We start from the raw sequence: 27749 nt of genomic DNA, 5'->3' as shown, positions 1-27749 counted from the left end.
CGAGGTGAGTCGTACTTTTGCGATTTGTCGCGCACCCATCGGCATGTTTCGTGGATAGCAACTCGTCTATGAAAGGTGCAATAAATGCCCTTGTGATTGTTTGCACTACTGTGTTGTCGTTCCTTTGTCCCAAGAGCACGGTTGAGAACCCCACACTTGCTATCCCAATTGTTGCTTCGCGTTTCGGGCAAAACTGAGACTTTCTTCTGCATGTTATATAATTCGACCAATGGCATAATTGGATCAATTTCATTGGTGCCCTCATGGTCGAATTAACAGAAGTTGACTCTATTTAAAGGCTGCTAATAGGACGATTAGACCATTACCAGCCCTGCATGATTGCCAAGATTGCTTCAACAGTAATATACACATCTATAATGAATTAAGTCAAAGTGAAAATTTTTTGGATTTGGCCTTTAATAAAACAATCTGTCGCAGGAATCTGTAAGAAGAGCAAAAAAAAAAAACCCTGCCTTACACTTAAAGCATGAATGCAAATGTATGAAAGACATACATCTAGAAACTAAGGACAAGCACATGTAAAATAGAACTCAGATTAAGCTGCGAAATTCTGATTTTGAGACTAAATTTTTTGCTAATTAAATGCACTGTGAATACTGGTGGCAACTAAGTTTTGTTTCTTTGTTGCCCAAGGTGCGAGGCTATGCCAATCCATGCCCTTAGCATGCCCTCAAGTATTACGAGATTTCGTAAACATTAGAAACACCACTGGCCAAAAAGAAAGCTTTACTGTATTTATACACATATGACACATTAAAAAACGAACAAATAATGCTAACTGCCTCCTTACGCCTTTTATTCCCTCAAAACTACTTAGACTAGAGGGCCACTAGAAATTTGGAGAGCTTTGTACAATTGCTGACCAAAAATTTCGAGCCCCCTAAGCTCTCCTAATAGTCTCACTGATTGCATAGCGAGGGCCCCCAGCTATGTCATCTTCTATGCCATGAGCTAACATACGAGGGCTTATTGGCCAGTTGCATGCTTCTAACATCATGTACTACGTGATGTCTGCAGTTGAAAGGAACGTCCAGCACACATACGCAAAAAAAGAAGGTGTACAGTGGCGGCAGGCGCAAGTGGCAGACCACCGCATGCATCACGCGGAAGCTGTGGGTTCAACTCTCACCTCTGGAAGGTTGTCCTTTCTTTAGCATTTATTTCCCTTTTCCTCATAATTTCTACATTTCAATTTAAAATACAGTGTTTCTCCCATGCTTTCTCCAGCTTTGCAGTTTGTCAGCTACATATGGCCGATGCCAACAAAAAAGAACTGAGCCTTTCAGTTCTCCCTATTCTTATTGTCACTAAATGTACAAGAATGTTTCCCGTGTTCTGTGTTTGTCAGAGTGAAGCCTACTTGTTAAAAGGAAACAGCCTTCAGCCACACATTCAGTACCGGAATATCATAACCGCTACGTCACTGCGGTGGGAACTCACCGCTTTCTTCTGCCTGCAAGATGCCGCTGCAGAAAACTGCCAGGGTCAGGTGAGCGTCAGCTTTCAGCTCCGGCGATGCCTCTTCCACGGCAGTGGCGGCAAGGTGCTGATGGAGCGCCTCATCACAGACTGACTGCGCCGTCTGCAATGATTCAATGCGATTACTCCCAAACTCAAATGGAAGCACACCACCTAAAAGTGCCTTGCAAGTATCTCAGCATGGTGTCACTGCCTATACTTGTTGCTGTCACCTCACGTGTTAACATATTACTGATTGATTGATCAATAAATCAATGTAGTTATTATGAAGCTACCTAGCTGCAATTTTAATGCATTGCTTTTCCGTCTGTTCTCATGCAAATAGTTTGAAATTGATTAATTATCAATCAATTTCAAATTATTTTAACAAAGAAACAGAAAAGCGAGAATGAATTAAATTGCAGCTAGGTTCTTCCACTGATAATCGTCAATCAATCAATGGCAAACTATTCATGCAAGAAACAGATGGAAAAGCAGCACGTGAAAGCTGCTATTGGTAACTTGACAGCTCCACATCCTCCACTACATCAACCTTGAAGTGGCAGCAGTGTAAGACATATGAAGGAGGAATACTTGCAAGTCGCATCAAAATAAAAGATAATGTTAATACATTGGTCAAAAAGCTTTACAGAAGCAAGCTCTGTGGCCACATTTGCAAAAAGTAAGTGGACCTGACTTGATGCACTAGCAAAAAGCATAGTAATTCAAAAGAGATGATGACCTGTAGCATTAATGTTCCATTCTAGAACTTATACATGCTGCGTGAACATACCATGTTTCAGCTTTTCTCTTCACATAATATGGCTTATCTTTTTCTAAACAAGAAACTGCAGAATGGTAATGCAAATTTTCTTTAAACTTAAAGTTTTCAGATCAGTTTTAGCTCTTCACTTCATTCATGAATGACCAGAGTGTGCTTTGGACAACATGCAACTCATGAAGTCAGGTGGCAAAATTATAATCTGTTAAACAATGTATTTTCACCATCGGTGTGATGCTCCATTGTGCAAAATTCATCTATATCATGTTATGCCCCCATATCACTCTGGGACAAGCCAACTGGAGCGTTCATGTTTTTCCAGCTTCATTGAAAATTGGAACAATGTACCTATTGTACTGGTGAATTCCAACAAGGATGATTTTTTTTGTACCCCCCCCCCCACCCCCCGCCCCCTTTTATCTGCAATAATGCCATAGTGGTGCTGCAGGACTGTTTGAATAAAGAGTAAATAAATAATCCTAATCAAGTGAGGGCTAAGTTACAGGGAAAGACTCACAATGGCCTGGTTATCGTTGGAGAGTTTCAGCGCTGCTTTCTGGTCCTCAGTCATCTGTCCACCAGCCCTCAGGACTAATGACAGTCCAGACATCAGCTGTCCCCTCAGCATCTTGTATTTCACACTGTGCACAATGTCGACCACCATACCTCCAGCAGCTGCATCTGCAAAAGAGAACATCAATGTGTGAGGCAGTTCCAGAATCCACTAAGGTCCTCGTTCTCTTCCTAATTTTTATGAGACTAAACAGCAATACACTGACTGAGGAATACTACTACTACAATAGATTTCCGTAAATTTGATCCTGACCGAAAATCCTGGCCGGCATCCATGCATTTCTATGGGCCTAAACTTTTGTTATTTTGACCCTGAAATTTGCCTTCACCAGATAATGCAAACTGGAGCAATCGGCAAGCACACGCCTGACCCCTGTGGTGACCCCAGGGCGAATCCTCTAGTGGTGGAGTCTGTCTTGGTAGAGCTTAGGAGACAGCGAATGTGTCGAAGGCGTGCCATCTCCCGTAGAAAACACTTATTTTCAACCTGTTATAGGAGAATTTTGAAGCAATAACCATAGCTCACAATGTCTGATTACGGTACTAACCCAATTCTAACGCGCGCCTTTCTTTTCTCTGAGAAAATTGGGTCATAAATTGCCTGTGCGGTAGTAGGGCACGAATTAAAACTGCCTTTGTGGCATTCGCATGCTTTACCGCATAACAGGCGTATACTGCGGCAAAGCTGACTGAGAAACCAGCCGCCAGTGTGCAGCACACATTAGACACTGTCCCATTTTTCTCGCTTTTGCTAAAAAAAATAAAATATCCGGGTGCACGTTAGATTTCTACTTTGCTTATGTGCTCTAATATCATTTTTACGTTAGTTTTTTACATTCCAACACAACAAAGAACAAAACAGACAATTCTAAATAAAAAAAATCATGAGCCATTCCACTCTGTGGAGGTGGTTGACCAGCGAAGCTGGTCAACACGACACAGAGCACATGACATGGAAGTGACACATAATTTTCAACAAAGGTACGAACTAATTTATTGTCTTGATTGCTGATGATCGTGACGAAAGGTATGCACACTCATGTATTGTCTTTATCAGTGGTTATTATTTCACTCGCAACTGCAATCACATTGTTTGATAATGTCAAATTGATGCACACGTGCCGCTGGGTGATCGGTGTGGCATCGTAAAGGAAATGTCTCAACACGGAACGCGTCAACCGCTTCCTTTTCGGTACCGACACATCCACATTGAAATCACCGGCAACGACAACAGGGGCAGGTAGTGTCATCGCAGCTAATTCTCGCAAAGTGAGCAGCCATGAACCTTATGGTAGTGGTGGTGGTCAAACTTTACTTCCGAAAAGCGTCATGAAGGACACCTGACATCAAGGTGTAGAGGGCACCTCCCATGTCGGTATGGGGCGTCCTAGGTTGTCCGCTGCCTCACGAGTCTTCTGGACAGCTCAGAGTTGGTCTCGTATAGCTCACTGCTCCTAAGAGCATCGTCCCCCGTGTTCTTGTCCTTTAGATAGGACGCTTGCGTCGCACATCCTCACAACATGAGTCCCAAGTTCATGTGTCCACCGCGCTGTGCACAAGTGAATGATTCGTTGTAGTCCGGGTCGATTTGGCTCATATGACAAAAATTGGGGTACGAGTTCGTCTGTAGCAAGCGGAGAGTGACTGAGTGCACCTGGTTATGTTCCTTGTTCGGAAGCGAGAATTGAACCTTATGGGACTATGGGTCATTGCGTTTTTTTGCTTGCTTACAAGGATATGAGCCATTGATGATGACAATTTTCGACATGCTGTTTTGTATGTTGTATGTGTGATTAGAAAGAATTTAGGCACTGCTCGCTTCACTTTGCTGAGTGCTTGTATCCTCTGCCTTATGGGGCTATGAGCCATTGCGTTTTTTTGCTTGCTTACGGGGGTATGAATGCTTATGGGGTAGGAGCCACTGATGATAGTTTCTGTTCCCGGAGAACAAAAATGCACGGAACCCTAGCCATATACGGCTTTGCTGTAAAATTATAGGGTTTTACATGCCAATACCACGACCCGATTATGAGGCCTGCCGTAGTTTAATTTAAACCACCTGGGGTTCTTTGATGTGCATTTAGATCTAAGTACATGGGTGTTTTTGCATTTCATCCTCATCAAAATGCGGCCGCCGTGGCCGGGATTTGATCCTGCAACCTTGTGCTTAACAGCGCAACACTGAAGCCACTAAGCAACCATGGAGGGTAAACTCTCTCGTTTAAGTTAAAACTTACCGAGGCCATTCACTTTGCTAAAGAAAAAAATAAAGAAAGAAAGTAATAATAATACAATAAATTCTAGCAGGTATTTTTGCTTTGTTGTTTTAACCAAACCCTCAACATCATGGCTGAATAATCAAAGATCCAGTTAAACTGGCACAGAAGTAGAAGCATGCATTATCATAAAAAATGATTGAGGAGAACGAAACATATATGGTTAGTAAGCTAGCCATTTTGACATTAGTAGGGTTGTGCAAAACTCGAATATCACCGAATTGAATAGTGAGCGTTCGAATAATTCGATTCGCGAAAAGAATATATACTATGTGGTTTTTCACCCATTCGTATATTGTAGAAGGATCGACATTTGGGCGAGTTGGTACTGGTTGAACATCTTGATGGGGCAGCGCAAAAAGACGATGACAGAAGGCAGGAACACAACTGTAGAACGATCGACAGCGCTGTCCTGTGTGTTCCTGCCTTCTGTCATCGTCTTTTTGCGCTGCCCCATTAAGATGTTCCATTCGTATATATTCAGCGCCGAGACCCGCACAGTGACACGTGCCGCATGCTCGATGCTGCGAAAGTGAGCACCTCACTTTGTTGTTTTCGGTGCAAAACGAGCGCGCTGCCTCGGCTGACGTGGTAGTGGACTTGGGTCTCTGTGAGTGCTTCTGCCAAGACGCAAAAATGCCGCAGCATTGGCTGGGACCTCCTGTGTTGGCACAAGGTTCGACAGAACCGATCGAACTGATAGCTTGGCACGAAATGACAATAAACGCAACGGATATTTTGGAAAAGTGCAAAAACATGTGCCAAGATCGGGCCGATTATAGCTGCCAAAATGGCACGCAGATTGTAATATTGGATATGTGGCGACGAACTTAGCACTGCTTTGACAGCTATCAATCAAACCCGTGTGCGTGATCTCGGGATTGATTACTGATGAGCCACTCATACGAACATATTAGCGGCAAGCATTCCACGGGGGCTTAATTTCAGCTCGTTTAAAGTATACCACATCGTCAGTGGCAAATTTTCATCCCAGCCACATTGCCTCGGCCATAAGGCCTAATCGGCGTTGCTTCGTCTTGCATCGGCGACTAAAGTTACGGTTTGGTGCCGAATTGATGCAGTTCTATTCGCAGAAGCCGCATGGCACTCGGAAAGTCGACCAACCAGCTCGCAAATTGCTTGCTACACGCATCGGTATCTTTTTGTAGCTTCTATCAACCTGTCACCAGACTAGCTTTAGAATTACACGGTGGGCGCGAAAGTGTAATGTGACTAGTGTGCTGACCGTCCGGCTGCATATATTTGCAAGGAACGAGGGCTGGGAAGGGGCGGGTGGGGAGGCATCTCGCAATTTTGGCCTGACCCTCCTGATTTGAAAATCATTGGCAAGTGGCAAACGAAGCCGAACTTAACAATGAAAAGTCACCTGCTCTTTACCGTCGGCACTGACCGCAGTTGGCCCGCAGAGCAGCAATAAAGGCTATAAGCACAGAACGGTGATCGAGTCACTTGATGCGCTGTCTGCCTTATCGTCTGTGGCGCAGGTTGGCCTTATGATAAAGTATGAATGCCCAATGCAAGCGAGTTCTCATGCGACGGTGACAAGCAGCATGATGGACATGGTTTTTGTGTTGGTGCGTCACCTACAAGTCGAACCCCACGTCAGTGACGACTTTGAGCAATGTCTCCCCAGTGCTGCCAGTGTGAGGGCAGCAGATACATGCCGCAGCTGTCGTGACGCATGCTTTAGCAATTTAACTTCATATATTTTGTTCTAAAGAGCAGAATAAAATGTTTCTGCAGATCTTGCAGTAGGATTTTATCCTTGTATGCACATTCCAAAATTTGGTACTTTGCTCGTTCCGTGCGACAATAAGTAGTACTTGACTGACGTAAATCCAGTTCTGGTTTTGTGGTATTGACCAGTCACTCACAGCACCTCCAGGCGACGAGTGACGAATTCTAGATTCCCAGATTTGAGTGATTGAGCAACAAGAATGACAGATCTGCTTGCGCAAAGGCACGTTTCGTTGCTCGAAGTCGCTGCTCATCGCTATTGTGCACAAAGTCGCTATCACAAGGTTCGATGCTAACCCACCTGCCAAATGATGGGAAATTCCTTCTGTATTGTGGAGGAAAATTGAAAAGCAATACTTTCTATGCATTAAAATATTGCCATAAAACAAAGGTCCACTATTAAACTGCGAACCTCATTGGTATTTGGTAGAGTATAACGACAAAGGGGAAAAAGCACTTGATTCAATTCAACAGACATTCTGTTGATAAAAATTCACCGACAATTACGATACTCCCTAATTTGAGTGCAGCTCTATACATGTTTTCGTTTCGCAATATATTGAGGCATCGCCCTGATCACCACACTGACTGGCAGAGACGTGATGTGCAGCCTTATATATAGACCGGCCATACAGTTGCTGCTCCCTGGCAACTGAAGCTCATGCAACTGTAGTCTTCACCGGGAAATGCTTGCGGTGAACACTGTGCGTGCTTTCTGGTTCTTTCTTTTTTTCCCCCAGACGGCCGATGCCATTGCTGTCGCGGATTTATGGACGTGAGCGCCATATGGTGGTGCTTCGAGGTGACTTCCTCCGCTTTCCTTCTCATGCTCTATTCGCTATCGTAATCTTCTGCTTTTCTCCTCACCCTTTTGCCATACACTCACCCACCACTTTCGGCCTCGTGCTTTCACTGTAGCCTCCTCCACCACTTTGCTCCTCACTCTCTCTTTGCTATTGCCTTCTTTCATTCCCCGCTACGTTCAGCATTCACTCGGTTACGTCGATGCTAAACGCAGGAACGGGTGCCAAAGAGCAGCGCTCTAAAAAACATTTCCCAGTCCCTCATATACTAGAACTGATCTGTCATCACTGCTGGCATAACTAATCTGGATTTGTCTTTAATAAAAGTACACCCCACAGTATATCTTGATTTTTGTGTACCAATGCTACTGATAGCTTACTTAATTGTTACATTCTTGTTACGTCATGCTAGGAGACTCCCGTGCAAGCGTAGCGCTGTCTTTTCTTGCAAAAGTTTGTGAGCCTTAAATCTTTGATAATTTTCTAATATTTTATTTGAAATCTACGGTCAGTATTCACACACCCTTAGGTATTAGTACCTAGAGGTGTTGGGCACTCACCGACTTTTTCAAGCATCCGCATGTAAGCAGCAACCTGCTTGGGCAGGGGCTCATTTTCCGAGGCCTTCCTGAGCATCTTGCAGTACGTTTCCACGTAACGCCAGTCTGCCCAGTCACCAAGCTGCCCAGAAAGCCTCATCTGTGAAACGGCAAAGAACACATTTGCTCACGAATGACACCAGCTTTTTAAAAATTTACACAGTATCAGTTTACGAGGCAACAAATCACCGGTTTTGGGTGTCACGCCACCACAGCCTGAACAACACGGCCTCAATCAAATGAACATTTCGACATTCCCAGTGGTGTCAAAAGCGGAGAGGGGGGGGGGGATTGATCGTTCTTCACTGCCCCCCCCCCCCTCAACTGAGGCTGTAATAGATGGTGGTGTGGAGAGCTCTAGATTAATTTTGACCATGCGCGTTTCTTTATCATTCACCCAGACCTCTGCATACGAGCATAACTGCATTCTGTTCATGCGTAAATTGAACCAACAGCCTTGCACTCGGCACCAGAACGCCAGAGCCACTGCATCACCATGGCTGGTGCAGTATGAAGCTAAAGTGAAGGCACGCGGTTCGAGAGCAGCTTACCGCACCTGTTCGATTTCGACGACGGACCTGAGTGCAGTTGGCACATTCTCCTGCTGTAACATGGCATTGGCGAAGGCATTCAGGAGCAGCGCCTTCTCCTTGGGGACAGGTTGCCCGAGTGATTTTATGAGGAAGCACCTGTTAAGCAAGCGAGAAAGGAGATTCGAGTGGCATTCATGACATTTACATTACACGCACAAATGAAGACAAATCAAGAAGCTTTTCAGAAGACTGATTGGAGAGCACTGGGATAGACAACATTATTTGCACAAATGAAAACAAATAAAGAAGGTATTCAGAAGACGGGCGATTGGAGGCACTCATCCTGCAGTTGTTGTTGCTCTTGTGGTTGTCGTTGACGACAGCGACGACGAAGACAACTATGCCGACCCACCTGTTGGTGATAATCTCGTTCCAGAGGAGGACGGAGTCTGCATTGCTGGGAAGCCGTGACCGCCAGCTTGACAGCAGGTTGTCTGCATCGTGACCTGTGGGCAAAAAGACAAAACTTATTTGAGTTTCTACTGCTCCCAATTGGAGGTAAAAGAAGCAGTTAGCCAACAGAATGTAAATGCGATCCAAAAAAAATTTTAATGAAATTAATGTTCCCCAATAAGGTGTACCAACTTTTTGGGGCCAACTTGGCCCCCCCTAAGGGTAAATGCAATTGTGCATGTACAGCAACTGCACCTCCACTTTTACTGCAAATTTTAGGTTGGTGTTTACTGTCTCTCACATGATTACTTGCTTATACAAAATGTATGTTAATTGTTTGTATTTATGAAAAAGAAAGGGTGTGAAAAAAAAAGACACTAGGGAGGCTATCAGGATCGCAAGGACATCAGGTATGGAACTATATCTTCATGGTGTCCTACTGTAAATTTGTCCCATTTTGTCCTACTGTGTGCAGCTGAAATAGCTTTCATAAAGCTCAGACATCTTGAATTATTGCCAGCACAGAATATTAGAAAGGTACCTTCTATAACCCCATGTAAATATACAGAAGCACCGTACGTCTACGTTGAAATCCACCCACTGGAACATTCCATGAGCTGATTGATGTGCGAAATGAATCCTGCAGAAACCAACCAAGTGGAGGCAGACCGATGAAATGGAAATTTGGAATCTATCAGAATGTATTATGAGCCTACAAAGGAAACCAACACAGGTTCTTTGAAAAGTGGGCTTTGTGGCTGAAGAAAAATTTGTTCTCATCCAGGTATTCAATGTATCACCACAGCCTTCCCATAACAGTCACTTAACCGAGTTTTTAAGCCTTAAATTTTTGATAATTTTCTAATATTCGATTTGAAATCTACTGTCACACACCCCTAGGTATTAGTAATCATTGGGCACTCACCGACTTTTTCAAGCATCCACATGTAAGCAGCAACCTGCTTGGGCAGGGGCTCATTTTCCGAGGCTCCGTCATTACCTCCCCACTACAGCATTTTCTACTCGAGTTGGCTGCTTTGAGTATTCATATTTCCCTAGGACCATTACAGACTGAGCAACCTCAGCAACAACATCATAACACAGGACTCACTGTCATTATTTGAAAAGCACCTAACTTGATTTAGCTTTTGTGTAGCCTTTATTCTTCTTTCTTGTTCTTTATATTTTTGTAATTCTGACTTGCCTTGTATTTATTTTGTGGCTGTGTGTTAGTTTTACGTGATGAGATGTTCATCCACCCTGCAATGATTTTGACAAAAATTTGGAGGGCGCTGAAGCTTTACCTTTAAGAATGGAACACGATAGCATTCAAAGATCCCCGAGTGCTTCTCACACGTCCCGGCAATTGGAACATATGTAACCGCAGTGTGTAATCGAGAGTTCAACGGAAGCCTGTCTGGTTGGGATGAGACAAGACAAAGAAAGATGTACACTGACCAAGTAAAACTTATTAAAAGACAAGGTGTTTCAGCTTCCATACGGAAGCCTTGTTCCCAATGGGGAGAAAAAGGTTGAAGTGCCTGTTTAAATAGGTTTTAGCATACGGCGCAAGCACTGCGCGTAAGACGTGGCCAGGGTTCCTTCATTTCGAGTGAGCGTGTGTTCTTTTGATTGTACCTCGAGAGACTCTAAGTGGAGACGTGACTTCCAGTTTCTTTCCTGGCCAATTAGACTAGATTTCATCCCGTCAATATTGTGCGCAGTCATTGCTGCGTGCTCTGCCAAAGCATTTAAAGCCACTTGAGCACGCAGCTCGCCACTGCAAACGGAGGCAAGCGCCAGCTCGAGGCATTGCAGGGAACTGGGCGCACCGCTCCATGGCCCCACCCTCAGACATGCGCACATCAGCGCGAGCAAATGGTGGACAATGTGGCTGGTTTGTGAATGGTAGAAACGCTGGAAAAGGCGTTTCTTTGAGTTTTCGCATAACAGAATTATATTTTCTCGTATAGTCAAATTACAATCTGAGAGCTATCATATCTGTAGGTTGTGTATAAGTCATAGTTTACAATTCTTGGGTGTGTTCCAGCTTGAGAAATTCAATTAGTTCAGCAAATTCCTTGCATCACATGGACGGCCTAGGTGTGGGTGGGTTGAAAATTTTTTCGCCGAAACAATGTCCGACGCCCTACACCGACGCCGGATTTTCTGCGACAGGGGCTCCTTAACGCTATCACATTAAAAGATCACAGTATACATAAATGCAAATAAAGAAAGAGGTACTTGTCGTACACATTCTTAGACGACATGCTCAATGAAACGCTAAAACTAAGGGTACGTCTCAGTTGGGAACACACAGGGCACTCACGTTTGCTGTGCTTCAGATAGAGTGCGAGGTCTGTCAGCGGGAGTAGGCACTCGAGCTTGCCTTCGATCAGAGTTGGCGTCAAAACACTCAGGCTGCTCCAATCCTGAGTGCATCAAAATGAAAGCTGCCATGTAACATAATGACGTGGACTTGCAGAAAGCATGCGAGTGCACTAGATAGAAAAGTGCTTTTCAAGGTATATACAGGGTGCTTTAGAAAATGTGTTCAAAAATTCGTTATATATACGGAAGATACGATGATTGCGAAATTCCTTCAGGACAGCTTTTACAACGTAGTTGTATATTTTAAAACGACTTGACGTAATAATCAGAGAAGTAATTATAAAAATTACGCTAACTTTCTTTAGCCAAAAGAGTAAGATTGACTTGTAGCCTGTCATGCGACGAGTTAATAACCATCTCCTGACACAAAAGGTTGACGCTGCTCATTTCTGCAGCTTAACGAATTTCAGCCAACTCCATCCAGGATAATTATCCTTGCTTTTTTACTTCCTTGGCAGTCATGTCACCCGTAAGCTAAAGGTATGAGAGTTGTTCTCTTCAGCAGTTCAGTTTCAATTTTCTGGGCGAGATTAGCTGGAATTAAGCAGCAAAAATGACATGAGCAGACATGACTCTAACCTCGTGCCATAAGCTGCGACTATCTGGAAAGTTGCACATCCTATGTGACCCCCGGTTCTGGCCTCACTAAGCAGGCGTAGAAAACATACAGGAGGCTATGGATAAAACAGGGCACTTAGAGACATCGGGAAATGTGACCCTGTCTGCAAAATCACAAGCAAGAAGTGCAGCTCCCCCACCTCTAGGAATTGTTCTGTGAGGCACTTGACGTAGTAGTCGGCACGACCAGTGTCCTTTTGTGACAGGCTTAAAAGAGCAAGTTCCTGGCAACATTCTTCCTGTAAGTAAATAAACAAATCAAAAACAACATTAATAATGTTATGGCAGTGTAATATCTTGTTAATAATTTAATCATTTAACGAATTAATTGACAGTAGTAGTGGCTTGCCTCCAGGAAGCGATTCTTGCTGGAATCTTCCATCCACTCTCGGATAACGCGCGGGAAGTCTCGTTGATCATCATATTCACCGAGAATGCTCTTGACACGGGCTTTTACATACAGTGGCAAGTAATGCTCCTGTAGGTTACAACAAAAGCGAAACACACTGTCACACCAAGAATGAAACACACACACAAAAAAATTTGTAAAAAAATGTTTCGATTCTTCATGAAATGTGCTTCATACACGTGCTGTTGGAACAAGAATAGAACATGCATGCAAAAAAAAAAAAAAAAATCGGTGCCTCATGCAATGTGCACAAACTTGCACAGCAATAGCTTCGCATAGGCTTCGCATGAGCTGCTTTAAAGGGCCCCTCACCAGGCCCCATAGCAAATTTCGGTTATACGCTGGAAGTTGTTACCTGTACTTCAGGGAGCGTTCTGCCGCAAGAATTTTTCAAGCCCGCTCATTAATAGCCGAGATAGAAATATTTCAGTGACGCGAACCCATGATTTCAGCAGGCGGGCTCCACTGCCAAGCAAGCCTCCGCCTAGCCTCCGCCTAGCCTTTGCAAGCGAAATTCCTTCCCTGCGTTCTCCCATGCCAGACCTCGAGCATTGTGACACATATGTCATGGGCCCTGCCATCACTCTTTTTTCTCCTAGGTTTTTTTTTTTTTTGGCGATGCACTTTTCCGCTGGTGGTGTTGCGCGCGAGCTGTTATCGTTTCGTGCAGCGCATGATTTTGCGCGCTGTGCACAAGGACACATGACTAGCGGTATAATTCAGTGCTACAGGAATACTGAGGCGGAACAAGCGGATCGCAGAGCATGATTATGCGCTGAAACACAGTAGAAAATGTCATAGTTTCAGTATCTGCACAAGTGACCGCATGACCATGGGAACAAGCAGACGAAGCAGAAGTACACCTCTCTTGCTTCAGTGCCAAGTAAAGCAAAAGCACGTAGACATTCTGCTTGTGTTTTGTTATTTCTTTAAACTTCGATTCGTCAATTCGAGCAACAGATCACACAAACAACAGATGGTGCCTTGAATAATTTTCGAAGTTACGTGTCACCACGAGCGACGTCACACCATGGAGTCGAGTATGTAGGCACAGGGATGCGAGTACATCATCCTCCAGCTTGGAGCGCAGCGACTGCGAGGAGAAGGAAGAACACAAACCTGACGATATCCTCCATCCCAGAGGCTGTCCCATTTTGAGGCACTGCTTTGTTCGAGCCTGGCATCGATTTCACTCTGCAGCTCTCCCCACTCGCCTAGAAGGCAGCAGCACTGAAAAATAAAAACACGGTTACGGTAGCAACTCGCTGCTGAAGTTCAGCCAACGTTATGCAGAACAAAGATCATCACATGTCTGTACAAAAACAGAAAAGCTGAAAAGCGTAATTGAGCAAAGTGAAATAAACAAAAGAAATCTCTTAACGACTGCAGCTGCTTCCTTGCCTTGAAGGCTATGTATTGAAAGCCACTGTGTTTAGAAGCTCCATTGTAGTAGCACTCTCATAGTATAGTAAAACCTCTTTTAAATCTGATGGTGTTTAGAGGAGTAAGGAAAAGACATGCTGCAAAACCTAAATTAAAGCCAGTGAAAGAAATGTCAGCAAATTGAAAAAAATTAAGTAATGGTATTAAAAGAAAAATCTTTATATCATGTCACCAATCATACATTAAAGCCGCAGCAAATGAAATCGGTAACTAAGGGTTCATAAACAGGAATGTGATTCACTGGATTTTATGACGCACATAAAGGCCCAGAGAGCCTGGTATGCTAGACACATTGAGTGACCACAGCATTGATAATGGCGGCCAAAAGGCAAAGTACCATGCTAATAACGAACTTGACGAATTACCTGGAGTATGGCGTCATCCCAAGTGAAGCCATCTGCCCCAGGAGGTCTGCTTTCAGCAAGCTGAAGAAAACAAGAGTAGAAAATTCCCGCATCTAGCTTCAGTACATTGCATCCAAACACTGCACTGTCAAATGCTTGTTAGCAAAATATAACAAGGAAACAGGTGTAGCTGAGTGAAGCACAGCCTACAGACGTGCCTTTTATCTGAAAGATTATTATGATCTGCATATGCCATGTCCTTCTAATGCATTAAGCGAAGCACCTGCATAAATGTAATGCGGACACACATATGATAAAGTGGAGAACAGGCCTTTGAAGACTTGTAGCAAAAAAAAGCATTATAACACATCACGATCATAAGTCACAGTCATGGCATCGGTCACTGGCTGCGAGTAGTACAGCAGACATCCGTTAATTCAACTCTGGTTAATTAGGTCTTTTTAATAGCGGAGTTGTTTAGGGGCTCGCAATGTCCGTTGGGCATGGTTGTCAGTGCTCGTTTGTCCCGGCAGGCAAAGGTTCCTCGCTAGGCTGACAGATGGCACCACCACCACAGCGAGCATCCGTGAGGGGTTGCACTGCTCTGAGCAAGCCACAGCTCAAGCCAGGTGGTGGGAGAGGAAAGGTGTATTTGGACCATGGACACCATGGACACCAAATGGTTAGGAGGCCCCAGTGCGCTCAACGGTGGACTCCAGCCCGTACCCGCTCCAGAAACGGCGGACGCCGAACGGCTAGACCATCGGCGCTCACTCACCAGGGAACGCCAGTGCCGCTGAAGAGTGAATAACCCTTCGCTTCGTGCTAAGGGAACAGCAGCGAACGGAGAACACCAACGGAGAAAAGCGAACCCCGAGAATCAAAAGAAAGAAGCAGAGGCTCAACGCCAGCACAGAGCAGATGTTCTCCTCTGTTTCCCTAAGAAACATGAACCGAAGATCCTAGTTCAATGCAATGACAGAGATGATGAATGACAAGGTCGGAGTAATAAACATTGGCGATAAATTGAGAGGATAATCACACGAAACCAATAATTACTCAGTAACAGAATAGATAATCATAACAAAAGAATAGATGATCACACGAAAAGAATAGATAACCACAAGACAAGAACCCCTACACAAAAGCAAATACAAGGGAAACACATGAGAAACACAGCTCCGCTGTTTCCTCAGATTTCACAAGCGTGGAAGTGGTTTTAATTTTTGATAATTCGATCCTGGGCTGAAAGTCGTGGCAGGCACTCATGCATTTCTATTGGCCCAAATTTCCATTAATTCTATCCTAAAATTAGCCTTCACTCGGATAATACTAACTTGACCAGTTAGCACGCACGTGCCTGACCCCTATTACAACTCCAACAACCCCCTTTAGTGACAGTGTGACAGTGACAGTGTCGCGAGGCGCGCGTGGCGACCGTCTGCTTGGGTGTAGTGTGGCGGCGGCGGTGGTGGCACTTTAGTTTGTGGTATCGTGCGGAAAGGATGCCTTGTCTCGCCAAACCAGTGTCTCCCAACATGCAACGTGCGGTAGCCGCTGAACGCAAGCAGCGCTCAAGAGAGGCTGAGCGTATACATCGCATGCATCAGGGCTGCGAGGCGCGTTCGACACCACAGAGTCCAGGGACGCGACGGGCCAACGCAAGAGAGGGAATGCGTTTGAAGCAACTCGCTGTATCTCCAAGTACCAAGGCAAATGAAGCTCGGAAGCGCCTTGACTGCCATCTTGCTGCAGCGAGCCGAGCAAGTGCAAGTCAGTCGAGTGAAGTGGATGATGAGGATGGCCAACTACACCCCAACACCACCATGGAAACCGCGTCTCCTCCTGATCCACAAACGGCGCTGCAACAGGCGGCCACAAACTACTTTAACAGACACTTCGTCCAGAATGACGTTGCAGGCATTTAATAAACAAACAAACAAACATTCACATAACAGTGTACGAGTTGTGTGCCTCCGCGGAGCTTCCGATGCAACAAATCGCCATTGGCAATGGTGTCAGGCTTCCGCCGTTTCACATTTTAGTCTCGACAAAGTGTCTTCCGTTTTTATTGCTAAAAACCGTGTGCATGTTAGATTTATACTTTGTTTGGGTGCTTTATTGTCATTTTACGTTAGTTTTCTACTCAGGACGCATAAAAAGTAAGCATGCATTTCATTCAGGGGCATGTTAGAATTGGGCAAACACTGGCAAATGAATGGAAGCCAACTGCACCAACACTAAACATTCCTAGGGCTAGATCAGTACATGTACACTTTTAATAACTTTAAATACCTTTAAACAACTAAAGAAATTAAAAATCAAATCCAGTTATGGTGCTTAATGTCTTAACACTGCAATGTAGGTCATCAGAGATACTATAGTGAAGGGCTGCTTGATTAATTTTGAGCACTGGGGTTCTTTATTGTGGCCCAAAATCAAGTACACAAGCATTTTTGCATTTTGCCACCATAGGAATGTGGAAGCCACAGCTCGAAATTGAACCCACCACTTCAGACTCAGTAGCAGAAAAGGCACAAAAAATGTGGCGAAGAGTTTCGCTGGCATCATGATGCCGGTATTCTAATATCTCCCCAAATGATCTATGCACTCCTGTGGGCAGCCTAGTGGGCTGGTAACAAAGGCAGTGGTACTGGTTATGCATGCATACATAACCCGAGACACCCATGTGACAGAGCTTTAGTACCGTTGCTCTGCTCGCACCACCGTGACGGCACAGCCAGCTATGGCGGAGAGTCAAGCCTAAACCATGCATCATCATATTCGTCCCATTGGTGAACATCATTACTGTAATTCTGCTCATAGCACTGTAACATTAGCTACTTGCTATGAAAGCAGCCGTCTCAGTTGCCACAAAAGGTCTTTACTGTACGAACAATGAGTGAAAAGATGGTTCTTAAATGTGGTTTTCTGGGGCTCCTTTTAAGGACTTTTTTTTCCCTTTTCCTCCCACAGCAGTAGGCAGAGTTGCCGACAATAAATAAATGACATTCGAGCCCGAAAATTTCGAAAAATTTAGTTGGTGGTCAGCGCACCTGTCGATAGATGTCCCTGGCCTGCTGGAAGTCTCCCTGTGCTTCCTTCTCCAGAGCCTTCCTTGCCTCTGGCCCGACGTCTTCGCAAAGAGCCAGTGAGGCACGCACAGCATCAAAGTCTCCGAGGGACTTGTACAACCTGTGGACATTTTTTATTTTACAACTAAAGAAATAATTTGGCAGTACCACCCCAAGGGCAAGGCAGTAAGATCAATAGCAAAGTTTAACATTATGCTTGAACTCCTCAGACAGTTTTCTAAGTGCGCGTGGGCGCGACATGTTGGCATGACACCACACGCAAGGCAACTTCTAGTGAGCAGAAGGAACAGCGCCCCGGCAGCTACCAGGCATCTTAGAATGCTAGTGTGATGAAGAGTGCTGCCAGTGGCATTGCAGGCGTTGCACCTTGATGGTCCATGAAATGAGATTGACAAAAAACCATTGCCGTTGGTCAGTGTCCACTGAAATATTAGATTACGCTAGCTTGACAGCTACTGTCCATTCTACTAAGACCAATGCTCAGCTAAGACACAGCAGCTCAGCAGGGATGCTAGTGTACTTATTGTGGCATGCACTAAATGCTCAAGCCAGTGGCGCAAGGCAAAGTGCTGTTCTGGCTTTGGCACAGAGCTGACTGAGCGAAGCGTTGACAGTGCATCCTCGTCGCTTCAATGTTTTTGCAGCTCAATGCACTCCGCATCACTAGAGGCGCTCTAATTCTATGTCTGCGAGTGGCGCATGCGCCGTTGACAGTTGGCTAGCACGACAATGGTGACAATGGTGCCAGCAGTGATGGCACCAATGCGCCGCGCGCATCCATATAATTGCTATCGCAATAAAGAGATCTATCCTACGAGAACATACGGCAGCACAATTCAGCTACAAGCATCTCAGCCAGAGTGACAAAGGGAGCAGGTGGGAGGTCGAGAACATTTCGCTGAGACTGTTGACGGTAGTGGAAGAAGAACTGAATTTGGCCACAGTCTGAAACTGTAATAATTTCTTCCCCATTCATTCTTTTGCACTTTCAGTACTGGCTCTGCTGCACCATAACAAACTATCTAGGATCTTTATCTAGGATTTATCTAGGACCAGTTTCCCAGTGCAATTATTAATGGCCTGCGTGTACTGCTCAGTGTCATCTTTGTCAAGACCGGCCACTTGGTGCAAGGAATGAAAAAAGAAATAAGCGAATTGTGTGGGGATGCTCAACTCTCTCGTGCTCCCATATGTTGTTTTCTCCGCATGGCTCTTGCATCTCCTGTACTGAGGCTTCCACACGTAGCTAAGCGCTGCCGGCACTCGGTGTAGTTGCAGAGCAGTGTGAGAGGTGGCACTAGCTTCTGATGCTAGCGCCACCTGACAATATGTACACTCAGGCGCAAAAGGAATGAGCCCTCTCTTTGGTTTGGGGTTAGTCGCATACATGGATGTCTCGCACAGTGGTCGGCATGCATGCAAGTCTGTCCCGCGAAAGGGTTCAAAGTGGTTCACCGAGATGGTCGAACATGATTGTTTGAACATGGCGCCATTCATGTGACTGTTCACGTGAACGGTTAGGAATTTATGTCCGGCACGGGGCCAACATGTTCGCTTTATATCCTGCTGCAGTGAGTCGGACTTCCTTGATTCGTCAGCACCCCTCAGCTTTTGTGAATGGCAACTCAGCTAGCTGACATTGGTATTTGAAATGTGCAATAAGTGCCCTTGTGACTGTTTGCACTAATGCGTTGTAGTTCCTTTGTCCCAAAAGCACGTTTGAGACCCCACAATCATTACGAAATGCAGCCCTTGAAATGCAAAGCATGTACAAAGCACGTCTTCACAGCTTTAAACAATTCGAGCTAGCCTGACAGCTGTGTATTTACTGCAAGCACATGATAACACACTTTAAAAGGTTCCACAAGTGATCCAAGAACTGCATTGAATATCTACCATAGAACATGCACCTGCACAAATTGTTTAGGGGTCTTGTATAAGACTTCTCTCGGAAGAAAAAAGATTTATGAAAGTATTAGAATCCCAGTCTTCTATATGAAGACAACACAACTAGCATTGCAATAAAATGACTCTGCATAATTTATCACTTCGAGTAAAAAAGTTTTTGTCGCAGGTTTTTCTTTACAGCAATTTTGCTCATAAAATGCTCCTTTTAGTTGACAAGTGACTACGGCTCGTATTAGACCATTGCCCCCAAATATGCCCCAGGGTGTGCTCACTCAGCTAGCTGTATCCACATCTGCTGTTCCGGATGATCCTCCTTCTTTGATCGTTTGGCTGGTGGTGCCTTGGTTGATGCTGACAGGCTGTTGGCATGGTTCATTTCTTCCAAGAGAAGAATTCCTGCAGAATAGGCAGTGTTAATATACGTAAATGCCTAGATAGTTTCAGCAAGCGTTATTAACCATTTGAAATGTTGATTAGAGCCCCTTTTTAAGATATAGGCGTTTATTTAAGTTCTACAATGTGCTACCAGTGATGATGGCTTGGACAATGAGCTGCTTATACAATGAAGCTCGTTTCTCCTTCTTCAGAGAGAGCCAAAACCAGAGATATTAGCTAAAAAAAGAGCACTACTCTTGCTTTAGCACTACTTTTAAAATACTGTCCCTGTGTTTTTCGTGCGCTAGAAGGCTAAAACGGATTACCAACATGCCCAAACTTATTCTTTTCAGAGCTTTAGCATAGCTAAAAGTTCTGTAGGGAGATTTTATTTAAACCTAAAGGCCTCTAGATAGAGCTAAATGTAGAGAGGTTTAACGAAAACAAGGACTTTAGCAAAGCTAAAAATTCTGTTCAGTGCTCCCAGATCACCAGAACGGTGTCATGAGATTTGGTGACGAGTGCTGCTGTTAACATTTGTGGCTTACGGTATTTCCCTATATGTCTATGTTGGTGCTTTATATTGTTGAGTGTATCAGGGTGTAGCTAAAGCTCTTCAGCAATAAATCATTTTAGTGCATTTTATACTGCACTTGAACATACTCCGGTGCTTCTTTTTCACTAAAACTGCGATGTCACTCAAAAAGGTTTGCACAGCAGGGTAACTCTGACCACAGCTACAATTAAGTTGAATGTAGCTGAAAGTAAGCCACATTTTAATACTGCGAAGAAATTGACTTCTGTGTTTGAATTACGGACTGAATGGCACCTGCAAATGTGCTACACAGTAGCACACACACAAAAAAACATTAAAGAAAATTAAAGATTTCAGTGCAGTCTAATTTACAACCCGATGTTTTTTTTATGGAAACAGCACGACAACGGTATGGCTACTGCACCAACACAAATCTCTCACTGTAATATGATTATTTATTTATTTAGTGTTAATCATAGTGCTGACATACGGTAGCCTCTCACAGTGGAATTAAAACACTGCAAAACAGTATAGCACAAGAAAAGCTAGCGTTACCAAGGCTTTGGTGGCCGCTGGCTATAGACGCTCTAGAAATCGCAGCCACAGGAAGCTTCAGATCCGATGCGCTCTGAAATGCTACTTCCTGCAACAGACATAAAATACACAGAACCACTCAACTTTTAAAAGAATAGAAGAGGAGGAGAGAAGGAGGGCCCAAGGATTTGCCAGCAAGACATGAAGTACACACAGACCAGATAAAATTTAGCATGCAAAAGAAAGCAAAGCCTGCCAAAATTTAACCACAGACACCTGTACCTTTGTTTGAATGCTATAAAAAGACAGGCCAATTTTTCTACCCAGCACAACGGTATGCAACCATAGCACACCCTCTCGTACTTATGCTGTCACAACAAAGCCGTGTCATGCAATATGCATATAGTAGAACCTCATTTGATAAGACCTCATTTCGTGTGATTTCCCGGTGCCGTTTGCGATTGAGAAAACAAAAGAAATAACCCAGTAGAGTTACAATTTTTTTTTACCGGTGGATACGTTTTAGGTAAACACACCTTTCGGCACCAACGTTCGGTACATCGCCAAAGTGCGATCGTATGGTGCCTTTCCCAGCTGTTACGATCCCGTGTAAACAAGAAAATGCACGAGGCACGTGCGATAGGGCTCCCAGCCACAAGTTTGCTGCCAGACGTCAGCGCCACTTCTCCTGGTGAATAGCTGTGTCACCATCTATCAGAGCACCGGCACATCCAGGTGAGAACTCACGACAGTGCATTTTCAAACGTGCGTCTCACCGCTGTTTCGCAATGGCTGAAGCGGCCAAACAAGGGCTGGGCAACCTAGGAGGACAGCACTGTTGCGTGGTGAAATGACCACAACAGCAACAAAAAGACCTGGGGCCTGCAGCCGCCTGTCAAGTTCAACTGATCCCTGGGTAAACGGTATGACAAGGAACATGGGCAGGAATGCATAAGCATCGTTCGCCTAATCAAGTAAATTGGAATGTCAAAGTTGCCTTTTTTCCTGAATGCTTGGTACTAATTGCAGTAGCGTTTGTTGCCTTGGCTTGTAGCTCAGTCACGACGGCTTGCTAGTGACGACGAGGATACTGCAGCAGCTCTACTCTGATGTGCTTGTGAGGGGAGCATTGAGTGGCGACTGATTTGTGCGTGCGGCAAGCGGACGCAACCGCTTGGGACGATCGCGCTAGCATTTTCTCTGACGAGCATTTTTTTTAGCGGTGCTTTTTTATTTCAGCAGAACTGGGGCTGATTGTTATGCTGCTACAGGTCCATATCATGTTAACGCCAACTATAGCAATAAATTATACAAATCTCAAAAAAGAAAGAAACAAATGTACACAGTGCAACGCATGTTTACGTAGGATCATGGGTGGAGCATTACAAAACTGGCTTTAATTGAAGTAGTGTTCCCCCAAAATTCACTTCCTGACCAAAATGCTCGCAACCTCACCTGCACGAAAGCCACAAGTGGAGGGAAGCAACGCATGCTTCCTTCCAGGATGCCGGCCAGCGCTCTCTGCAGTCCCTGGCACAGTTCCTGACGCTGCCGGGAATGTGATGCCCCGTCTCGCCTTGATTCATGCAACACGGACGTGACGACACCAGAGAGCAACATCTGTGCAACTTGCTGGTCTTGCTAAAGAAAAAAACAAGTAAACAAAATCACACCAGAAGACTAACCCATTCCAGGAGTCAAAAAGTTGCATGAAGCTTTGTTTCAACTCAAAACTGAAACAATTTTCATGCCTTTGAGTGCAAATGGTGTCCTGGTGCAGCACCAGTGTTGGACAGTGCACTTAATGCTGCACTGAGACTACCACAGTCATACCCCAGTAGCTGCTTGCAAGTTAGAAAAACAAAAAAACAAAAAAAGAAAGCAAAGTATGGAAGTGATACATGAATTGATTAGTGCAAATCTTGCGACCTAATATTGTCAACATTCTCAGGCCCATTCAAAGAGCAAGACAAAGAAATAAAATAGGATAGCAGCCAATTTTACGCCAACTTAACAGTGCAGTACAGTGGTACGCACCAAAGCAAGATCTCAACAACAAACGCTTCAAAATCTCCTAGGGCGAATGCCGCAAGGAAACAAAAACTCAAAGAATGTTACCATTATTTGCAAATCAAATAAATTTTTGCATCTTCATATCACCAATCACTAAAGAAAACAAAGACGGTTGATTTTCAACAATACGAGCCCGAAAGTCCATCAAAGTGTAACACTACAATGACGAAGTTGGCAGCACCCTGTTTGGCTATGGCTTTTCGAATGCCGAGTACTCAGAGCACTCATACCAAACAAGGCAAAGAAGAGATTTAAATAAAATCACCATCATCACGAGCCTCTTCTTATGTCAACTGCAGGACGAAGGCCTCTCCCAGCGATCTCCAATTACCCGTCTTGCACCAGCTGACTGCATCCTATCCCCACAAATGTCCCAATTTCATCCTACCACCTAGTTCTCGCCAGTGTGTTTTCCCTTTCCTCGGCACCCACCCTGTATAACTCTAACAGACCACCTATGCATTACGTGTCCTGCCCAACTCCAATTCATCCTCTTAATCTCATACAGAATATTGGCTGCCCCCATTTGCTCTGTAACTCCACTGCTGTCTTCCTGTCGCTGAATGTTAGGCCTATAAGCAACAAGCCATAAATACTCAAAATTTTATCCCGGCAGTGCAAAAAACAAAATATGCATATATTACCATGATTCATTTAATGTTTCTTCTTGCACAGCTTCGCAACATCAAATTGTTTATATAACATCGCACAGGCCTAACATGCACTATGTAGGCTGTAACACGTTATTTCAGCCAAGGCGCCCAGGCTGCGAAGAAACTCAAACGATTTTGGCGGCAATGTTGGCTGCCAAACATTTGTTTGTGAATGTACAGCCTCCTGCATTTTTAACTATATTGCACGAGCGTCCATCATACGTCATTTTAGCGCCTTAAAGTGGCGATAATGAGCTAGGCCGGCAGAAGTACTCTCAGGCAAACTAAGCACTCTGCTGTACAAACGTCGTCTAATACGACTTTCCCTTCAGGACGACGCACAACAATATTAGAGTGTTCTCGCGCGATATAGTTAAAAATGCAGGAGGCTGTACATGTCTCTCGCTTGCCTTGGTTGGTTGAACACGCTGGAATCAATGCACTCAATATTACCTGGGCCAAAGCTTGCATGGGGGCTATCAAGGCCGCATGAGAGATCTGAATGTCTGGGAAGTCACCCATGCGGTAGCTTCGGTACAGCGTCACCTCCGCTTCACGACGAGCATGCCGCTCTTCTTTAAGTTTCTGCCAAGGAAAAATAGCACACGCTCAGACAAGCCAGTACACTATGAAGTAGCGCTTTCAAGTTAAAGATTATGCCACTGGGAAATGTGACCAATGACATAATCGTGAAAGAGCCAAAGCTAGTTTATTAACGCTTTAACCCCTCATAGCCCTAGCTGTTTGTCCTGCCAGTTTGTACTACATGGCCAAAGCTTAATAACTTTTTTACTGGTCACAAAACTTCAATGGGAAAGCTTACTAAGCCACCCAAGATAGCTGTAATGAGGTGCAGCGTTTAGCGATAACCGCGGTTACGTTAACCGCGGTTAAGGCCGCTTGTGTAACAGGAGTATTAGAGTGCCTTTAGCTATCGGCCGAGGGAGGCTAACGCGATAGCATTAAGGGGCCCGTGTAGCAGAAAATCCATTGTCGGTGTCGGCATCAGCAGAGTTGTCCGTGAGCAGAAATTGCCGTATATATTTAGGTGTACGTATATGCCATGCCTTGATATATGACATGCGGTACATGCAGGTTATACTGCCATACCTTTTATACCTTGTCTTACATTCTCGACAAAGTTATTTCTTGGAATTTTGAGCATGACAGCTCCCAAACAAATGTCATGAAACAGAACACCGACAGCGCATACTTTTGATGTTATATTTTCTCAGACGTAAATATTAAAAGTGCGAAACAATAAGCAAAACCTGAACCTGATGTAATCTTTTGGGGCAAGGCTGCACATGACCTCCGAGATCAGCCCATGCAAGCAGCTGCGTTTCTTCCAGAGAGCTCGCCTTAGTGCATAGCATTCACCACCAGCATTTCCCGGTAAACATTACAGTTACATACGCTGTAGTTGCCAGGAAGCGTGAGAAGCAGACAGCGATCTTTGACTGCTATCGCGTTCCACTCTCAAAGGCAAAGCTTAAGCATCCTCCAGATATTTCAAGCAACTTATGTATTCTTTTCTATTGCAGTGTTCCTGGAGAGAGTGCGAGATGAGATGCATTTAAGTGAATACAACTAAACGCGCAGTTCCTTAAAAGGACCAAACTGCTAGAAAATGGCGAATGCTGGCCAGACACGATCACCAGCTCTAGGCACAAGATGTGGAGCGGGCTACAGAGAGCTGTTGGTATTTTCCGATACGCCGGACCTCTTCAAAACTACTCCACAAGTATGGAAGCCCTTAACGCATTGTCAAGCGCATGTCTGCAGTGAACTATGTCACTGAGCCCGTTGTGTCATCTTCGGATCTGTGCCATTAGGGACAGCATATCATGTCTATGCAGAGTGCCTCAAGACCTACCCCGACTTGCTCATCGTGATGAGCTCTTAGGTGACCAAGAAGTCTCCCACTTTGTTCCTGGGGGCAATTGCAGTGAAGTTGACGAACGCTAGCCAAGCATCAATGCCAGTGGTAGGCCCAAGGTTGCCATTCGAGCAGGGACTCTGTGTGCTGTTTCTAACCGCTGTGTTAGCTCTACCGAAATCCCAGTAAATAAACCACTTTGTAGCTTCAATGATTGCTCTTACTCTCGTATCTTTCCAATTTGTTACTAGCTTGTCCAATTGCAACACATGTACACACAAAAAGGAGCAGGGCAAGCCTTACCTTGCGAGTTTCCTTAAGGCGAACTTCCCTGCGCATGTGCTGAAGCCGGATCTGATCGTCATCTCGCAAGAACCTTCTCTTCAGCAGCCGCAGGCTGTCAACTGCGTGGAAAAGTGGGTTTCGTCCTATTCTGGTAGTGAAAACCTAAGCTTTCTTTTAGATTTCTGTGATGTAACAGTATGTGCACCTATCTACAGCAGGTGTTACAGGTTACAGATTTAGGTGAACCGGGGAGCCGTTCAAATGAACCGGTTCATTTCAGTGAGCTGAGCTGTTCCCAGCCGCTCACTGAAGTGAGCCGTTTCTAGTCGTCTCTAGGCCATAGCGCTCTCTGGCATGGTGCCGAAATGGTGTTGATGTGGCTTCATCCTTCCAAGCACCTTCTGTGTTTGCGCTTGGAGGCCATTCTGATCTCTGAGGCTCTTTTTTCTGCCAGGCCAACAACCATTTAAGCGCCTTCTGCGTCTGCGCCTAAAGACCATTCTGATCTCTGAGGCTCATTGTTCTGCCAGGCCAACACCCTACCAAGCGCCTTCTGCGTTTGCGCTTGGAGGTGATTCTGAGCTCCGAGGCTCATTGTTCTGCCAGGCCAACACCCTTCCAAGCGCCTTATGCGTTTGCACTTGGAGGCCATTCTGATCTCTGAGGCTCGTTGGTGTGCCAGGCTAACCTACCGCCGTGATTGTGCGACAAAAAGTGGAAACACTATGTGTTAACCGATACGCACGCAATAAGCTGATATGGTTTATGTGGATACAAAATGCATTATGTTCAATGGTCGCTGAGTCGGGAACTTGATTTGACTACTTTTAAAATGAAACTACTGTTTAAGCAGGTACGTTTTAACAAGGTTTTACCGTACTATGTAAGAGACGGAGTATACAGATCGAGAATGCATTCTTACCATTGTTCAAGAATTGTTGCTGTGCCTTTTCAATTGCTTGAGCACAATTCAAGGATGCCATTCTTACCTCGCTCACTGGCAGTGCCCCTGTGTTGGGCACTGGGGCCTGCTTTGCCAGGAGAGAGCTGCAAGATTGTTGCGGAACGCTGTTGCTTCTGCTGCACAGGCAGGCTGGGCTCGTGAGTGCTTTGCGTAAGCCAACTGTACGTGCTGGTCTCTGAAACACCGTAATACACAAAATGTGCCGATGGCACAGTAGAGCAGGTGAAAAGTGTAGGCAAAAGATTTTATATCTGAAAATATTAATGCTCAGAATGTGGGAATGTCATTGATACAATGTAAGTTCCCAGGAAGACAGAGGTTTAGTTTCAAGTGAGCAACAGGGTGAACAAACAGGGAATGCTGCTGCAGCAACATTCTGTGTTAAAATAGGTGATCACTCTATTGCTAGAACATGATATGTACATGACGAACTGGCACATGTGTACGAGATTTGTTGACCGTTGTCATTATAATCATCAGTTTATTTAAGTCCACCACAGAATGAAAGGATCCCCCAGCGACCTCCACATACCCCTGTCCTCCATCAGCCACTGAGTTCATCTGCGATCTGCTAACTTCTTAACCTTGGCACATCAGCTATACGTCTGCTGTGCTTGACTGCACTTCCCTTCCCCTCACCACCAATTCCACAGCTCTCAACGAACTGTGTACGGCAGAAATAAAGGCTTGTGGCACGATGGCAATTCTTCGCTGGCTTGGGCCACATGGAGCGAAAGAAGAGGCGAATGTCACTGTGTGTTTGCCGCCTCACTGCCAGTGTTGCCAGACTCGAAGAATGTGTTTCTTGTATAACAATAGAACAATAAGAAACGGTTTTAATGAGAATCAGTCTTCGCCTCTTTTTCTGTACTTCGTGGTTGTTAGGTAGGTAGGTTCCCCGTCTCATCGGAAATGATGCACCCCAAGCGTCAGGTTTTATTTTTCTCGAATATTATAAAACAAACGCAATGGCTTACTTTCAGTTATG

General features: G+C 44.8%; 1 protein-coding gene across 2 annotated transcripts in view; it reads right to left on the bottom strand.

The window, feature by feature from the left end:
- Positions 1 to 27749, bottom strand: part of LOC135898644 (DNA-dependent protein kinase catalytic subunit-like) — a 193693-nt gene that overhangs the window by 43327 nt on the left and 122617 nt on the right. For both annotated transcript variants that reach the window (XM_070523647.1, XM_070523648.1), the window contains exons 61-77: positions 26787 to 26936; positions 25816 to 25916; positions 24087 to 24218; positions 22363 to 22548; positions 20929 to 21016; positions 19736 to 19859; positions 17517 to 17655; positions 14482 to 14541; positions 13793 to 13903; positions 12614 to 12742; positions 12405 to 12503; positions 11585 to 11687; positions 9215 to 9308; positions 8826 to 8958; positions 8231 to 8369; positions 2778 to 2941; positions 1462 to 1603 (exon numbers count right to left, since the gene is read on the bottom strand). In XM_070523647.1, the coding sequence (XP_070379748.1) occupies positions 1462 to 1603; positions 2778 to 2941; positions 8231 to 8369; positions 8826 to 8958; positions 9215 to 9308; positions 11585 to 11687; positions 12405 to 12503; positions 12614 to 12742; positions 13793 to 13903; positions 14482 to 14541; positions 17517 to 17655; positions 19736 to 19859; positions 20929 to 21016; positions 22363 to 22548; positions 24087 to 24218; positions 25816 to 25916; positions 26787 to 26936 (2094 nt within the window). The remainder of the gene's footprint in view (positions 1 to 1461; positions 1604 to 2777; positions 2942 to 8230; positions 8370 to 8825; positions 8959 to 9214; positions 9309 to 11584; positions 11688 to 12404; positions 12504 to 12613; positions 12743 to 13792; positions 13904 to 14481; positions 14542 to 17516; positions 17656 to 19735; positions 19860 to 20928; positions 21017 to 22362; positions 22549 to 24086; positions 24219 to 25815; positions 25917 to 26786; positions 26937 to 27749) is intronic.

This window comes from Dermacentor albipictus, chromosome 8 (genome assembly GCF_038994185.2).
Source record: "Dermacentor albipictus isolate Rhodes 1998 colony chromosome 8, USDA_Dalb.pri_finalv2, whole genome shotgun sequence".
In the NCBI taxonomy this organism is placed as follows: domain Eukaryota; kingdom Metazoa; phylum Arthropoda; class Arachnida; order Ixodida; family Ixodidae; genus Dermacentor; species Dermacentor albipictus.
Note: the sequence above shows the minus strand (reverse complement) of the source record. Positions and strands in the feature narration are given on the sequence as shown.